General features: G+C 40.5%; 1 protein-coding gene across 1 annotated transcript in view; it reads right to left on the bottom strand.

Moving 5' to 3' along the window:
* RAPGEF4 (Rap guanine nucleotide exchange factor 4) overlaps positions 1 to 18,488 on the bottom strand; it is a 464,996-nt gene that overhangs the window by 156,516 nt on the left and 289,992 nt on the right. The window contains exons 11-12 of the mRNA XM_029605798.1: positions 14,015 to 14,198; positions 5,209 to 5,293 (exon numbers count right to left, since the gene is read on the bottom strand). Coding sequence (XP_029461658.1) covers positions 5,209 to 5,293; positions 14,015 to 14,198 — 269 coding nt within the window. The remainder of the gene's footprint in view (positions 1 to 5,208; positions 5,294 to 14,014; positions 14,199 to 18,488) is intronic.

Below are 18,488 nucleotides of genomic sequence, written 5' to 3'. Positions count from 1 at the left end.
TGGATATCACCCATCCTGGATCTGACTTGGTCTCTGATGTCATTTGGACTGATAAACAAACTGACATTTGGTCTGTAGTCAATGTGTAGTAATGTGGGGAATAGGTATTCAATGACATCTAATAATTGCCATTCCATGATTACCTGTTGAAGCTTGCAATAGAAGAGTTGTCTCCTAGGGGTGGGGGTTTGTGAACAGTGTGGGAGAATGTTTGTGGTTGTATATGGTATGAATGGGTTGTGTGGCATTGCATGAGTTTGGTTTGATCATCCTTATGGTCTGGTGGACCACAAACAGAGTGTTGTTGAAGTTGGTCCAGACAATTAAGGGGAATAATACTATATTGTGAAGTTGCAAGACCCTTGGTTTGTATTGCACCTCTCCTTCCCCCTAGATACAGTTTTGGTTGTACCTGCTTGTGCTCATTAATAAAAATGATTTTGACAAAAAAAAAAGGAAAGTAAAATCTTGGTTGACACAGAATGGTCTTTTTCTGAATGTCTCCAAAACAGAGATTCTCTGTATTTATCGGGGCAGATCAGAGAATTTCTGCAAAAAAATGTCTTTGGAAAGTTTGGAGCTACTGGTTGCCTCTTCCATTCGGAATCTGGGAGTATAAATGAACTCAGCTTTTAATCTTTTGCGCCAGTTGCAGAGGGTGATAAGGGCTGGGTTATTCTAAACTTCGCAAGTTGCACCGTCTCAAGTCTATTTTAGTTAAAGGGGATTTTAGACTAGTAATCCAGGCTTTTATGTTTTTGAGCTTCATATTGAGCTACTGGGTTGTTATCTGTGAGCTCTACAGCTGGTTCTTAATGCTGTGGCACATCTCTTAACTGGTAGCCCCTTGAGAGATCACATTTCACTAGATCCGAAGGCACTCCATTGGCTCCTGGCAAAACAGAGGATAGAATTTAAGGTTCTTTCTTTGATTTTTCAGGCTATACAGGGTGATGGGCTGGCTTCTCTGAATGAGTTAGTTTCATGGTACAATCCATCCTGTTCTTTGAGGTTAGCTGGGCCATTCTTATTGGTTGCACCAGGAGCCAGATCTGTAAGGTTGTAGGAGACCAGGAATTAGGCAATTTCCTGGATTGGCCCTTCTTTATTGAATGGTCTCCCTGCTGAGATCCAACAGACTGAGGACTATAAACTCTTCCGCAAGCAAGTGAAAACTTTTTTGTTTCAGAAGGCCTTTGGGGATGCCATAAACTGGTTTTATGTTTTTGTTGGGTTTTATGTTCTGGTTAGTCTATCTTGTATCTATCCAGAACAGTTGTATTGGTAATTGGATGGAGAATAAATTACTATAAATACATATATAAATAGTGAAAGAATAAATGATACTTAAGGCCCTATTCAAACCAATTATCTAGGAATATGGCCCTCATGAAGATTCTTGTTGAACCTGAGAAATCATCTTTTTATTTGGGAACATATACAAATAAATCTTCTTTCTTTCAAACAAAGACTATCAGTTATAATAATAGTAATGCTCAGACAAGTAAACCAAAAGAAGTGGTCACTTGCTGAAATAACACATGCAGCAAGTAATATTCATCCATGTTATCAGCAAGGAGTCAAATTGGACAGACCCTTTACTTTATGGTATTGTATATCATACTTTTCAAGGAGACTGCAAACCACCAAGCCAGGCCAAATTTCTGCTCTCTTGTGAAGTGTTTCCCCTGTTAGACTCCTATTCGCTGTGGCTACTGTTTTGCTACATTCATTACCATAGGAATGACCAGATGTCTTGAGAGATATGACCCTAGCTAGGGCAGGGAGAGGTTCGCCTGCTACAAGAAAAGATACTCAGCTCGACTTAGAAGATATTCAGCTTGCTCTGTGAAGGTTTGTTCATGTACACAATAATTTCTACATTTTTGTGTTTAACAGAATAGATACCTTACTAAATACATCCTTACATTTTCTGAAGATATAGCCTTGAGCCCTTATACTAAAGCTGTTTTTGTTTGTCCATCTGTCACTAGTGTGCTATGTGAGCTGCAACTAAACCTTCTTGCCTACTGTTGCTAACCTGTCATTCTGCCTCTCAGCCCCACTGCTGATGCATCTCAGCCTCACATCCCTCCCGGCCCCTGACACCTCCCTGCTCCACAACTTCAGTGATGCTTCCTAGCCATTGCCCTTCTGATGTCTCTCAGCCCTACATCTCTTCCCTCCTGTTCCCTGAAGCCTCACAGTGCCAAAGCCTTCCAGCTTTGCAAACCTTCTCACCTATCCCCCTACTGATGCCTCCGAGTTATGCACCCACACGGATGCCTTGCAGCCTCACACTTCCCACTTAATACCACCCAGCTCCAGATTCCTTCTCATGATGCTGCCATCTCCTTAACCCTCCTCTGCATTGCTGATGCCTCAAGCACCTAACTCCCCTCTACCTCATAACTCCTCTGATGACATTTCTTCTCCTGTCCCCCCTCCAGCAGTCACAGTTTCATCTCCTTGCCTTGACATGATTCATCTCCTTTTCCCCTTCCCCACTAAACACTGATTATCCTTCCCCCTTCCTTGCTCAACCCCCCGTTGATGTTTCATTCCTCCTCCTCTACCTTTCCTCCTACTGATGTCAACACGTCTACTCCTGTTCACTATGTGCTTGGCAGATTTAAGGGTACTGAGAGTGGATGTGTGGGCGTGAATGACTGGTAGAAGAGTGAGAATAAATGCTACCGGGGGAGCCAAAGATGAAGGAAAGCATCACAGGATGGGGTGAGAAGGAAAAGAAGAGTCACTGGAAATGGAGGGGCGTGGAGAAGGCCAAAAAGGAAGGTCACTGGAGAAGCATCACCATTAGCAAGTGGGAAAGCTTTTTTTTTTTGGGGGTGGGGGGGGTGGGGAGAGATATTTGATGACAAACTTCATCGTCAGGACAGGAGAGACAGGGAGGAAGAATGCCACCAGCATGCAAGGAATGAGCATGGAGGGGTTCAGGGGAGGAGAATCAGGGTGAGGAGGAGGAGCAGTTCCATCGTTGAAAACCTATGGTGATCACTTTTACTAGCTGATGAATTTGTTGCAGTGTCTCCCGTTACTTTTTCATGCCCTTCACCGAGTTAGTCGTTATGGGATCCAATTTTCTATGCCACGTACATCCATAATCAGTACAATCCTTCTTTTTTGCTTTATGGGATTGTTTTGGATAATGACAACATTTTCTTCCATAACCACTACTTAGAGAAATTTTATGTTCACATTAGTACCAGAATTCCTCATTGATGGGGGTAAGTACTCAATGAAAAATTTTAAACTGGGATCGTGATGTGGAATACTAGTCAGATTTTTTGAAACATATTGGTTCTTTTGTTTTGCAAATACTGTGCCCTTTAATGAAAGAGAGCTCTCTATATCCTAATGACTTGACCAATTTCCACGCTAAATGCCAATTTTGACCAGATGTATTGAACAGGAAAATTTTGTTCAATTAAAGAAATTTGAATACAAATTATTTCTTAAATAAAAGGTAGATTGGCTTTAAAGAAAGCCATAATACTGAAACACTTTTGATTTCATTATCAAATGATCTGTCTGCTTCACTTTCTTGACCAGGACACCTTTTAATATGCTGTGCCCTTAGACTTGTCAACATTTGACAAGATCAATCATTAGATCCTTTTGGATTGGCTGGCAGCACAGGGTACAGGAAAAATAATGTTAGACTGGTTTCACTCTTTTTGGAGTGTCACACTTAACATGTGGTTTTAGGCCAATATGTATCTACTTCACACATGGTTTCTTGGGGCATGCCCTATAGATCCATACTATCATTATTACGTTTTAATATTTATATTAAATCCCTAATGGAAGTGATTAAGCATTGTGGATTGAACGTCCACACCTTTGTAGATGATATGCAATTCTATATGGCATTAGGCCATGATACAAGAGTAAATATAAATAAAATCTGTGATTGTTATAGGCTATTAGGTATTGGATGGCAGATGCAAATTAATATTGAACCCAAATAAGACTAGGGGGCACTTCATGAAGTTAGCAAGTAGATCATTTAAAAACAAATCAGAGAAAATTCTTTTTCACTCACCGCATAATTAAGCTCTGGAATTCATTGCCAGAGAATGTGGTTATGGCAGTTAATGTAATTGGGTTTAAAAAAGGTTTGAATAAGTTCCTAGAGCAGAAGTCCATAAACTGCTATTAATCAATAAGACTTAGTAGCTTGGGATCTAATGTTTAATGTTGGGTACTTGCCAGGTACTTGTGACTTGGTTGGCCACTGTTGGACACAGGATATTGGGCTTGATGGACCCTTGGTCTGACCCAGAATGGCAGCTTCTTACATTCTTATGACCAAAATATTGTTTGTAGGGAACTCTTTCTTGCAAATACTTCCTCCTTTTTCAGTCTCTGATGGTGTTTCTTTGGTTGTGAAAGATAATGTGAAAAACCCAGGAGTCTTTTTATATCCTAAATATGGCTGCAGATTAGACAATTAATAGTTTTTATCTGGGACTATCAAAGAAAATCATCTTTAAACTCCAGCTTATTCAAAACAGGCAGTGAAACTAACTGGATGTCAATATTGTGATTGTATCTTGCCTGTGCTTAAACAGCCTATCACAGAGTGTTATTCAAAGTTCTCTTGCTTGCTTTCACTGTGCTTCAGTTCAGGGTCAGGGATCAAGATATTTATGGACTGTCCTTAGTAGATATGTCTCTGGACAGGCACTTATGTTTGTTCACAAGGCTTGTCTAGCTATTCCTACAGTTAAAGAGGCTGGCTGATCTCAATCTGAAAACCTGCATTCTTGTTTGCAATTCCACTTATTTGGAACACATTACCTAAGCCATTATGATTACAAAGGGATCCCCAGGTCTTTCAATGTTTTTATTGATGGCTATTTTCCCAAGCACTTAGCTCAGAGAAAGGCTTTTTGCTTCTGACTTAGACTAGATGATATCTGCTTTTGGAAGTAGTAAAGTACTGATTTCATCGATTACTGGGATCTGAGGTTTCTGTATTTGGGATTGACTGGGTACTTTTTGTGTTTGATCAACTGTTGTAGATTTTAAAGTTTTGTTTTATTTTTTATTCAATTTATTGTTAATTTTCTACTTAACAAGCTCTGAGTACTTTCTAGTGGTAAATCATATAATAAGAATATTATTATTACTCAGTGTTTTAACCAAGTGATGAACCAAGAATTGACAAAGTCATAAACTTACTGTGGTAGAAAGATGGGATAAGGCCTTTATGTGAAGAAGTTCTTCATATATAATTTCTAGATCATCTACTGTTCTCTGGCCAGGCCTATAGATAGAAGGCAAACAAAAAAAAAAGCAATAAAATACAAGTAAAAAGGAAATATGGAAAAACATTTGAGACTAAAATCAGGGGACAAAGTTGATAAGCAATTATGTTCACTATTGAAGGAAAGAATCATTACAAAGGATTCATGTTATTCTAAAAGTCCTTTTATAAAATGCACAGGACAACTGATTGAAAGTAGAACACATTTTATAAAGTTATGTTGCAAAGTTACTTCAAGTCCCGTTTCTGAAGCAGAAGTTCAGGACCTTTCTGTTTAGACAGATATAAACAGATCCACCACAGGTATTATCAACTTGCAAAATATCCGATTTGCTACTCTCTTGTCTTCCAAGATCTGACTCAATCTGCCAGAACTTTCTTCTTGCCTGCTGGGTACATACATAGATCTTATGATAATTTCTTGAAAAATATCCTAGGTTCACATCTGAACAGCTTCCTGGCACAGGAAGCCTGAGCCTGTTCATATAGAACTTTGCTATTTGATTGTCTGTCTGAATAAGGGCAATTTTGTTGTTCAACTTATCTATGAAACATAAGACCATAAGACATTAGTCAACTTTAGAGCATATAGTATTGCACTTAACGCTACAAAATTTATGTGATGGAACTTTCCTGAGCAGACCAAAGGCCCTAGGTGTGCAACCCCTTTATATGAGCTCCCCAGCCCAGGTTGGACACATCTGTAGTTAGGGCAATTTAAGCTGGAAGAATTTGGAAAAATATTTTTCTGATCAGGTTTGATTGAATCAGCCACTAGAACAGAGAGTCCTTGAGCAGCTGGATGATTTGGATGCTGTCTTCAAGATCTGGAGTGGCTTGAGTCCACTATGATCATAGAGTCGATTGGGCTTCTCTCATATGGAGATATGTCAAAGGAATAATGTGTATTTTTTATGCCATGAGCCCAAGAACCTCAATACTGTATGTTCTATACTGACACGTGAGGACCGCCTGGTAACTTGCCTGCCTGGTGCGAAAGTGGCAGACCTCATGCGTCACCTAGATAGGATTATAGACAGTGCTGGGGAGGAACCGGCTGTTGTGGTATGTGTGGGCACCAACGACATAGGAAAATGTGGGAGAGAGGTTATGGAAGCCAAATTTAGGATTTTAGGTAGAAAGCTGAAATCCAGAACCTCCAGGGTGGCATTCTCTGAAATGCTTCCTGTTCCATGTGCAGATCCCCAGAGGCAGGCAGAGCTCCAGAGTTTCAATGTGTGGATGAGACGATGGTGCAGGGAAGAGGGATTCAGTTTTGTAAGGAACTGGGGAAACCTTTGGGGAAGGGGGAGACTTTTCCGAAAGGATGGACTCCACCTTAACCAGAGTGGAACCAAGCTGCTGGCACTAACTTTCAAAAAGGAGATAGAGCAGCTTTTAAACTAGAACAAGAGGGAAAGCTGACAGTCACTCAGCAGTACATGGTTCGGAGCAATGTATCCTTGAAGGATACTAATGAAACAGGAGAGTTAGGGCATCCCAACAGAGAGGTTCCAATAAAAGAAAACGTAGCCCATGTGCCTATATGTAAAAAATCACTGAAGTTAATGATTTCCAAATTATCCCTAACAACTGAAAAGCAGGTTATTGATACAAACAAAAAACACACTTTGAAATGTCTGTATGCCAATGCCAGAAGTCTAAGAAGTAAGATGGGAGAGTTAGAGTAGCAGTAAATGATTAGATTGACATAACTGGCACCACAGAGACTTGGTAGAAGGAGGATAACCAATGGGACAGTGCTATATCAGGGTACAAATTATATCACAATGATAGAGAGGATCAACTTGGTGGGGGTGTGGCACTTTATGTCGGGAGGATAAAGAGTCCAGGATAAAAATCATACAAGAGACTAAATGCTCAGTAGAATCTATATAGATAGAAATCCCATGTGTGTTGGGTAAGAGTATAGTGATAGGCATATACTACAGTCCACCTGGACAAAATGGTCAGACAGATGATGAAATGCTAAGAGAAATAAGGGAAGCGAACCAAACTGGCAGTGCAATAATAATGGGAGATTTCAATTACCCCAATATTGACTGGGTAAATGTAACATCAGGACTTGCTAGAGACATTTAAAGTTCCTGGATGTAATAAATGACTATTTCATGGAGCAATTGGTTCAGAAACCAACAAGAGAGGGAGTTATTTTAGATTTAATTCTTAGTGGAACGCAGGATTTCATGAGAGAGGTAATGGTAGTGGGGCCACTTGGCAATAGTGAAGAGGGCCAATAAGTAAATCTACAGCTCTAACATTAAACTTTCAAAAGGGAAACTTTGATAAAATGAGGAAAATAGAGAAAAACTGAAAGGTGCAGCTGCAAACTGAAAGGTGCAGCTGCATGGTTAAAAGTGTTCAACAAGCATGGAAATTGTTTAAAAATACAATTCTAGAGGCGCAGTCCAGATGTATTCCATGCATTAAGAAAGGTGGAAGGAAGGCAAAACGATTATCGTCATGGTTAAAAGGTGAGGTGAAGGCTATTTTAGCCAAAAAAGCTTTTTTAAATATCTCTGAAGCAAGAAACCTGTGAGGGAGTCGGTTGGACCATTAGATGACAGAGGGGTTAAAGGGGCTCTTAGGGAAGATAAGGCCATTGCAGAAAGACTAAACAAATTCTTTGCTTCCGTGTTTTCTAATGAGGATGTTGGGGAGATACCAGTTCCGGAGATGGTTTTCAAGGGTGATGAGTCAGACAAACTAAACCAAATCACTGTGAACCGAGAAGATGTAGTAGGCCAGATTGACAAACTAAAGAATAGCAAATCACCTGGACCGGTTGGTATGCATCCTAGGGTACTGAAGGAACTAAAAAATGAAATTTCTGATCTATTAGTTAAAATTTGTAACCTATCATTAAAATCAACTATTGTACCTAAAGACTGGAGGGTGGCCAATATAACCCCAATATTTAAAAAGGGCTCTAGGGGTGATCCGGGTAACTATAGGCCAGTGAGCCTGACTTCAGTGCCGGGAAAAATAGTGGAAACTATTCTCAAGATCAAAATCGTAGAGCTTATAGAAAGACATGGTTTAATGGAACACAGTCAACATGGATTTACCCAAGGGAAGTCTTGCCTAACAAATCTGCTTCATTTTTTTGAAGGGGTTAATAAAAATGTAGAGAAAGGTGAACCGGTAGATGTAGTGTATTTGGATTTTCAGAAAGCATTTGACAAAGTCCCTCATGAGAGGTTTCTAAGAAAACTAAAAAGTCATGGGATAGGAGGCGATGTCCTTTCGTGGATTAGAAACTGGTTAAAAGGCAAGAAACAGAGAGTAGGATTAAATGGTCAATTTTCTCAGTGGAAAAGGGTACATAGTGGAGTGCCTCAGGATCTGTACTTGGACCGGTGCTTTTCAATATATATATATAAATTATCTGGAAAGGAAAACGACAAGTGAGGTTATCAAATTTGCAGATGATACAAAATTATTCAGAGTAGTTAAATCGCAAGCGGATTGTGATACATTACAGGAGGATCTTGCAAGACTGGAAGATTGGGCATCCAAATGGCAGATGAAATTTAATGTGGACAAGTGCAAGGTGCTGCATATAGGGAAAAATTGCTGTAGTTACACGATGTTAGGTTCCATATTAGGAAATACCACCCAGGAAAAAGATCTAGGCATCATAGTGAATAATACTTTAAAAGTGTTGGCTCAGTGTGCTGCAGCAGTCAAAAAAGCAAACAGAATGTTAGGAATTATTAGGAAGGGAATGGTTAATAAAACGGAAAATGTCATAATGCCTCTGTATCGCTCTATGGTGAGACCGCACCTTGAATACTGTGTACAATTCTGGTTGCCGCATCTCAAAAAAGATATAGTTGCGATGGACAAGGTTCAGAGAAGGACAAGCAAAATGATAAAGGGGATGGAACAGCTCCCCTATGAGGAAAGGCTGAAGAGGTTAGGGCTGTTCAGCTTGGAGAAGAGAAGGCTGAGGGGGGGATATGATAGAGGTCTTTAAGATCATGAGAGGTCTGGAACGAGTAGATGTGAATCGGATATTTACACTTTCGGATAATAGAAGGACTAGGGGGTATTCCATGAAGTTAGCAAGTAGCACATTTAAAACTAATCGGAGAAAATTCTTTTTCACTCAACGCACAATTAAGCTCTGGAATTTGTTGCCAGAGGATGTGGTTAGTGCAGTTAGTGTAGCTGGGTTCAAAAAAGATTTGGATAAGCTCTTGGAGGAGAAGTCCATTAACTGCTATTAATCAAGTTTACTTAGGGAATAGCCACTGCTATTAATTGCATCAGTCGAATGGGATCTTCTTGGTGTTTGGGTAATTGCCAGGTTCTTGTGGCCTAGTTTGGCCTCTGTTGGAAACAGGATGCTGGGCTTGATGGACCCTTGGTCTGACCCAGCATGGCAATTTCTTATGTTCTTCCACTGTGGACATCAGTGTGATGATCCTTTCCTGCGAAAGAAAGGCTTTTGCTGAGTCTTATCTAACAGAGCTCCTATAAATTCCAATTGAGATGATGGGCTCAAATGAGATTTAGGATAATTTATGATGAACTCTAGCAATTCTAGTACCCAGATGGTTTGCTCATTGACTCTAAGACATTTCCTTCAAACATGATCTTGACCAAACAATCATCCAGATGGAGAAATATGTGCACCCTAAATTTGTGGCAAAACATTTTGTGAATACAGATAGTGCTGATGCTAGCCTGAACAGTGGTACACAATATTGGAGGTGGTTCTTCCCTACTATAAATCTGATATACTTCCTGTGACCTGTAAAAATGTCTATGGGAGTGTAGACATCCTTTAAAATTCAGGAGCCAGTCCCTTGCTCCCAGGAAGGGAATTAACGTACTCTGAGAAACCATCTTGAACTTTCCTTTACCAGTAATTTATTCAAGGGCCTTAGGTCTAGAATAGGTCAGAGTTACCCTGCTTTCTTTGAAATCAGGAAGTGTTTTTAATAAAAACCCCAACCTCTTTCTCCTGGTGGAACAGATTGGACTGTATTGGCCTCTAAGAGGGGGCAGAGCTTCTTTTTTCAGTAATTTTTAAGGTGAGAAGGAAACCAAGAACTTCTCGGATAGCAATTTGGTGGACTTTCCAATAGATATAATCTGTATCCATTTTTTATTATGCTGATAACCCAAGTGTCTGAGGTTATTCTGGGCCAAACTTTATGTAAATCCTCAGCTTTTTCCAGCAAGTTCTCTGGCATGGATAATGGAATTTTGGATATGTCTTCCTGGTTGCAGTAAAAACCCTGTCCCGGATTTTGATTGGGATGATGGCTTTGGCTTTTGGGCCTTCTGCTGTCTTGGATGACAGCAAGGTCCCTGGCTGTTGACAAGGACAATGAGGTGGAAGATAATAACTGTTCAGAGGATAGAATTTAATTTCCTTGGCATCCCATTCCATCACTTCCTAGATGAGGGAGGGGTAGGTCTGGAATGGCAGTGGAGGGAGTCTGAAGCATTGCACAATGGTCCTTAATTAGAGCCCATGCTTTGCTGACCTTGTCTCCAAAGAGATTCTCTCCATTTTAGGTCACATTATGGAGTTTTTCTTGCACATCTTGTCTAAGGTCTGAGATCCGCAACCATGTGAGCCTGCAGAGAAATCTTGATATTGTTTGAAAACATTGTAGGTCAATCTGACCATGTGTTTTCCACGCCCCATACCCTTGAACACCTCAAGTCTCCTGAGAGAGATTCTATGACATGCCCTTCACATCTTTCAGAATGTTTCATATTCATTGGTCCAGGAAGAGCTGGTAGAAAACTATGCAGGTACCGAGCAAAGTCATCTTATAAAACTTTCCATCCAATAAAGTCCTTCCCCAGGGGCATAAAAAAGTGGGTTCTAGATCTCTTGGCATTTTAAGAGCAGAGTCAATTACAATTGACTGATGAGGCAGCTATTGTTTCTCAAATCAAGGAGCTTTTTGGAAATGGTTTATTGCATCTGCTTTCTTGTTAACAGGCAGCACAGAAAGGGGTGTATTCAATATTATCAACTGTGTCTCCTGATGGATTTTGTGGATGGCCACTGCTATGTTCATCTTGGGAGAGGGAGATGGAAGACATGAACTATAATATATTAAGCATTTTTGCCCTGGACTCTTCTTCCTTTTGAAAATTAAATGGCATGGTCTTTGCATTCTCTCTATAAAAATGGCAATGGAGAGGTCTTTGAGAAGACTTTCCAGTGGAAAAGGGTTCGAGGGGAGACCTGTTGACTCCTGATTGGTGTAGTCCTCAGATCCATAGATATAACCACAATAATCTTTGGATTCCGAGCAATAAACATAGGTTGACATTATGATCTGACTGTGCATTGAGCTAGAAGACAAGGCCCTTGTCTGTTGGCATCCAGACCCTAATGAACTTCTGTACCTTGGGGAAGCTTTTCCCTCGACGCACTTAAAATTAATAATAGTGCAGCAGTTCCCAATGCTGATATCTGTCCAGGAGCCAGCAGTGAGTTCCTTTTGCCAGATACTGAAAAAGTCTCCAGCAGGGATTGGAGCTTTGTTTGCAGTGCTAACAATGATATCAATGTAAAGCTAATGATGATATCATTGTACTGGTATGTACAACTCTACAGCTGCTTGAACCCTTCTTTCTAACTCTTCCTCAAAAACTGCTGATGCCAAGACTACATGGGAAGTTGGATTGGTGGTCACATCTTCCTGGAATTCTTGAGGAAGAAACCAATGTGAGGGTAGGCTGTCCTCTTTGTGGGAATGCTTGGGGAGGGGGGGGGGGGGGGGGGGGGGGTTAAGGCTGTAGCCAGAATCTCCCTGCTTCTGGTATAGTGCATACGGACTGATATGATTGCTTCTAAGATTTCATATAACACTTGGTATCAGTACTCCTCCATGGCAGTAATGATGAAGCAAAATTGTTTGCTTTCATCAGGTGAGGGGTGCTAGACAATGGGCTACTTCCCTGGTCTCTGTGGATGCTTGTTGTCAAGGGAGATCAAAGCTTTCTTGATATCAATGCATTGACAGCAGCCAGTGCAGCTCCTATGTCTATCGATGGTGATTCCTCCGATGCTGATGGGCCAGACTTGTTTTTCCCTATGATCCTTTCCAGGAATAACTTCTTCTGGAAGTCATCTTCCTATATGTGGAACACTCTGAGATGCTGTGGTCCTCTCCCATGCACAGCATACAACTATCATGGAGATCCATGAAAGAAATGGTGTGACTGCACCAAAGGCAGTTGTTGAAGCTTCTGGCCTTCTTTTTGGAACACTGATTGAAAAATAAGTGCAGTGAAATCAAACAATTTAATTTTAAACAAAAAATGATCAATGCTGCCTGATATACCAATACCCATAAGCTGAGCAACCGTGGAAAAAATACAAAAATTTGAAAATGACTGAGAAATCTACCTAGTGAACCTAAGAGGTGAAATATGACAAACCAAAAGGACTTTGTAACAAAACATAAGAAATTTAGAAAAATGATCTTCAGGGAAAGGACAGACATGACCAATGGGATCTGTGGAAAAGCAAGAACTGAAGGGGGTCCCCGCTCAGTGCCTAGAATGCAGAATGGCATGAACATACTCACATTGCAGCATGCCAAAAGTTTCTAAAAGCTATGAAGTAAACTTCATAGGCCCAGGCTCCATCACTGATGTCACCCACCTGCGAGGACTTCACTCTCTTTCACAGTATCTATCAAAATATCCAGTTGGACAGTAATAGATTTTAAGACAGTGTACACTAATTATTATACAGATTGGAATTACTGTTTCATCCTAAACAGAATGAGTAGTAGTATACTGTTTTAGCACAGTAAAAAAACATACTATCACAGCATTTCCATAATGAATTTACCTGCACAGCATGCAAGAATGTAACATTATATCAGTCCAATAGACAGAAATAATCACAGTGAGGCCAATTTTCAAAAAAAGAGTAAAATGGATAACTTATCTGGATCAGATCAGGGTAAAAAAAAGGGTAAAATGGATAACTTATCTGGATCAGATCAGAGTAAAAAAAAAGGGTAAAATGGATAACTTATCTGGATCAGATCAGGGTAAAATGGATGTCAGATAAGTTATCAGGGAGATTCAGCAGGATAAACATCCTGATGAATACCTCCAAATAAAGTTATCCTACTACTTTTAGCCGAATAGCTTTAAACCTAACCATCTATCTTTGAATATCACCAATGAGGTTTAAAATTTTCGGGCTGGTTGTCAGGGCCCCCTTCCAGCTCCCAGTGATGGACCAAAAGGCCCATAGAAGGCTGCCCCCTCTCCTCCCAGTGCTTGAAATATTTTATGTAAGGGACCCCCTTCCCACCCACCCAACCCCAAGCCAATTCCATCCCGCCCTTCCTGGCCAGCACCCCTCATATGGCATATGCCACTGGGACTGCGGCTCCTAGTAGTATCAAGCATTGCCTTGACAGCAATACTGGTAGCACAGTGGGTGAAAATGGACCCTATCATTTTTTGTTTGTATTGATAGGATTTGATGAAGGCAGTAGAATGCTTAAAAAAAAAAAGCAAGTCACAGATATCTTACGTAAGTCCAATTAAAGTGTTTCATCTGTATCATTCTTTATTGGCCTTTATTTCTCCATTCACATGTTTAAAGGGGACTCACAACATTGTGAATGCAAGGACAGGAGGCACAGCTATGCTCACACATCTTCACTTGCTGTCAGGAATGTCTGCTGGGTTACTTACAGCTTTCTGAGAATCATTCTCATATGAGCATCTGGCCCAATTTGAGACAGTAAAAGGAATGTGTCTTGCAGTTCCTCATCACTCTCCTTCTTCTCTTCTTCTGTTGGCATTGGGGCATCTTCACGTTCATCATCCAGAAATCGATAAAACAAGTATTTGTCCTGGAAATGGTGTTCCTGATCCACTGAGGGTAAAATCATGCAAATATCAAATATTAAGATTTCTACCAAATAAAATCTTGCTGTCAATCACACTGTAAAATTGCCAACCCTAATTTGCAGACGTGAAAGCTCAAACATAAAGAAATGAATTAGCTCAAACAGGTATCATGGAGGTTCTGTTTTAAACTATTTAAAAAAAACAAAAAACAAAAACCAATTATTTTGAAAAATATTTGTAACTATAAAGTTGCACATTAACCATAAGTATCTGTTTAAAATCTCATTTAAAATAGCATATTAGTAAGAAAAAGGTAATCAATGAATATACAAATATTTTACTATGACAACCATTTCACTGAATTAAACAAGTAAGCTAAAAAAACATAGAATATGACAGCGGATAAGGACATAAGAAGTTGCCATACTGGGTCAGACCAAGGGTCCATCAAGCCCAGCATCCGGTTTCCAACAGTGGCCAATCCAAGTCACAACTACAAGGACAGTTTCATTTCTTTGGCAGAGCCATAGACCTCCAGTTTATCTCTGGCTCCCCCTTCATTAATTTACAACTAAGCGTTCTCTGTGTTTATTCCAGGTTTTTAGTGAATTGTGTTACTATTTTAGCCACCACCACTTCTACTGGGAGGTCATTCCACACATCCACTGCACTGTCCATAAAGAAATATTTTCTCATGTTATTAACATTCAAAGGTTAAACTTTCTCTATGTCTGTTTCAGTTTAAATTCAAACTGATATCATCTGAACAATAAACACTGAGTCACTTGAAAGTCTCAGCAGCCTATGCTCTCACCCACACCCTGTTCCTCTCAGTCTTATCCCTGCACCAAGCCTAACTACCACTGATCTCTTAGTGCTACTCCAAGACGCTGTCACCATCACTGTCAAAACCCTAGAATTCAGGATTTCTATTAAATTCACAATGAACCCTAGCACTCTGAAATACAAATAAATACTTTGATTGTTACATAACTGAGTACTCAGGCTCTTTGTTATTTATCAGACTTGAGTCCTATGGGCCTGGTTTACTAAGCTTTTCCCTCAATAGATACAGAATGGGATAAAAGCATTAGTAAATCGGGCTCTAAGTCCTGCTTTTGCCTTTGGCGACGTGAATATTCATAGACAACACTTTTTGTTTCATTTTTTCTGTTTTGCACATTACAGTTATTTAGATGTACAGTTCAAAGTCTATTTTCCTATTAAAGGCGTCTTCATGTAACCCCCCTTGTTCTCCTTGGCTACTGGGTAGGGAATCACATGGGTGCTGCAGAGTACCGGCCAGCTCACTGCAGTTCTTTCATCCAGAGAAATAGCAGCTTTGAGGCCCACAGGGTCAGGACAAAGATACCACACGGGCACAAATCCACTGCCCATATTAGAATTGTGGTATTCCAAAATGAAGAGAGTTTACTGTATGACTTGCTGAATAGTGATTCATTGACAAAAAAACACATTTTCCACTGATGAGGAAATTTAAACAATCACCTAAACAGTTCAAAGGCAAGCAGGGGGGCTGTCCCTTGACTTCTAGTACCCATTCAGCCTACTTCAAAGATCTATCCTTGACTCTTTTGGCTCCCTCTTTCTTCTTGGATTCTCCTCAATTCTTCACTGTTAACTCATCCTTGACTGAAATACTGTGCAGCACTTCCAGCTCCTTTCTTTCTCATTGATTCAAACCTCCAGGCAGGAAAAGGTCCTGCTGCACTCTTTCCTTGGCTGCAGACTTGCCACAGTCCTTCCAGACCCGCTGGATCTCACTGAGCCCGTGAGTCTTTTCCACTCCAAGTGCTGGAAAGACAAACCCCAGCAGAGCAAGGAGCCTTCTCTTCAGATTCTTCCTGAAATGCCCTATCAGGCAGTTCCAAGAACCTTCTTCCTTAAGCATCCCAGAGGCTCCTTTCTGGAACCCTGGATCCTCCTCAAAACACCCCAGATCATTCTGAGCCTCTACCTTTATTACTCCTCCAAAGCCTCAGGCAGCACACTACAGTCCTGCTCTAACTTCATCCACATGTGCCCCCTGGTGGAGAACTATTTTCACCGGTAAAGGACCCGCGAGTACCCTCACACTGACATTTTCTCTCCTGAGATAAAGTAACAAAAGTTACCTTGTGTAGTACAGATTTATGGTATGCACACTAAGTATCTGTGATGTATAATGGGGGCAATTTTCAAAGACATTTACCCAGGAAAAACGGCTGATCTAAGAACTGCCCGGCCACAGGTAGGTGCCAGCTTCCACCGGGTGTACTTTTGGACAGGTTAAAAAGAGATGTGGCCGGAAGTAGTAGTGTTTAGGTTGGGAGGAGGAAGACCACATGCTCACTTGGGATTTTGGAAAGCATGAATGATAGTTTTACATCTCACCCCCGATACATACACACACACACACACACAGCCTCTTGCCCACACAAACAGAAAGTGAAAAGTACACAGGTGCTTTTGGCACATGTGCGTTACTCTAACTAAATTCATTCACAGAGAAACTACTGCAGTAGTTTTCTTTCTGAAAAACAGCTGTGAGTACGTGCATTAAACGTGCCCAGGTGCTTTCTAATCGTGCAGGCTATTTGAAAATTGCCTTTAAAGATGTCCTATAAGTTTCCACTATCTCTTTCCCCACTGAGCAAAGTGGTGTGGGGGAGAAGACCAGAAGCAAGGAGTAGAGTACATAGGTGATAGAAGAAATCAACTAAAATATTGTGAAAATCCGTGGAAAAAATGTCAAGCTGGAACCAAAATCCGCTTTGAAGGGCCTGAAAGGCAGAATAGAAATCAAATAAATAAATGTATAAATTGCACAATGATTGATAGGAAACAAGAGTTTCACAGTTTGACAAAATTGTTCTCCCTGCTCCTTTCTTTTTTTTTTTTTTTTTTACACTTCATACCAGAACTGAAAGGGGACTGCGACAGTGGTGAGCCGGAAGAAGCTTAAATGGAGCGAGATGAATCTGGCATGTAACTCTTTGATCATTTTGTTCATTGCTTTGGGCGATTGTTTCAATCTGTAAAGCGATTCATAACTGCTGTTAAATACATAAAATAAATAAACTGCAGGATCACAGTCTCTCTTTCAGAATACGGCAGCTAGCTGGAAAGGTCGTAAGCAGCTGGTGTAAGCTGGGAAACTCCAGCAGCTCATGACATTTGCTTGAATAAATTCCTACCCATAAAACAGCACTTCAGCATGGCTGACACCAAAGAATGATGAAATGGAGTTATTTTTGCATGGCCTTGTTCCGCTATCACACAATGCTATGCATTCTCAGTCATATTTCAAAATATAGTTTTATTGGCATCTCAGTATCTTTTTATTTCAAAAGTTAGTTCGGCACAGATTTTAGAGAAATCATTAGGAGCAGTTAAGTTTCCCTCTCTGGCTCTTGTTATGCTGGATACTCAGCTCTGTAAGGCTCAGGAGGCAGCTAGGAGCTATCAATTCTGAACTGGCCCCAGAATTCTAGAAATAAATAACTTTTATATTCGGAGCAATGTTCAGACTGCTCGTATAGAGACAAACTCCACAGGTACTTTGTAATCACAAGATTTGCACAGTGCTCAAAAGGAAGTACCCACCGACATTTGCACCTGCTTTATCTGCAGGTACATTCTTTTATGCCAAACAAGCAGCATAAATTTCAAAACGCAAGCCACATTTATTATTTTCTTCCTCTGACCTATCATATATCCCCAGGAATGCCTCCGCTCTATGTGCTTGATAAAACAAGGAGGAAGGCAATCTAAAAAAAGCCGTGTGGGCAATACAAACAATAGATGCCAAGTAACGTCCGTTAAGATTCTTTATTTGGAGACTTGTTAATCCAATACAGAGACGCCCGACTCAGGCAGAGTTTCGCCCCCACACAGGGGCTGCCTCAGGGGCTGTATGAAAAATATCTTATATGCGTGTGAAGATTAACTTTTGCCAATTAATTTTTCAAGAAGGCTGTGAATTAGTGGTATAACACCAGCATAACCGATCTTCTGCAGGACGTGATTGTGACTTTGACAGTGGGGAGAAGGAATAGCCTAGTGGTTAGAGCAGTGGACTATGAACCAGCAGACCAGGGTTTGAGTCCTGCTGTCGCTCCTTGTGACCTTGGGCAAGTCACTTTACCCTCCATTGCCTCAGGTACAAAACTTACATTGTAAGCCCTCTGGGGATAGGGAAATACCTACAGTACCTGAATGTAAACCGATTGAGATTGAATGTCAGTATATAAAAATAATAAATAAATAAATAATTTTCAATGCACTGTATTGTGCGCCGAGGCTGCTGACACTC

The sequence above is a fragment of the Rhinatrema bivittatum genome, chromosome 6, assembly GCF_901001135.1.
Source record: "Rhinatrema bivittatum chromosome 6, aRhiBiv1.1, whole genome shotgun sequence".
Taxonomy (NCBI): Eukaryota; Metazoa; Chordata; class Amphibia; order Gymnophiona; family Rhinatrematidae; genus Rhinatrema; species Rhinatrema bivittatum.
This window is presented reverse-complemented; position numbering and strand designations above follow the sequence as displayed.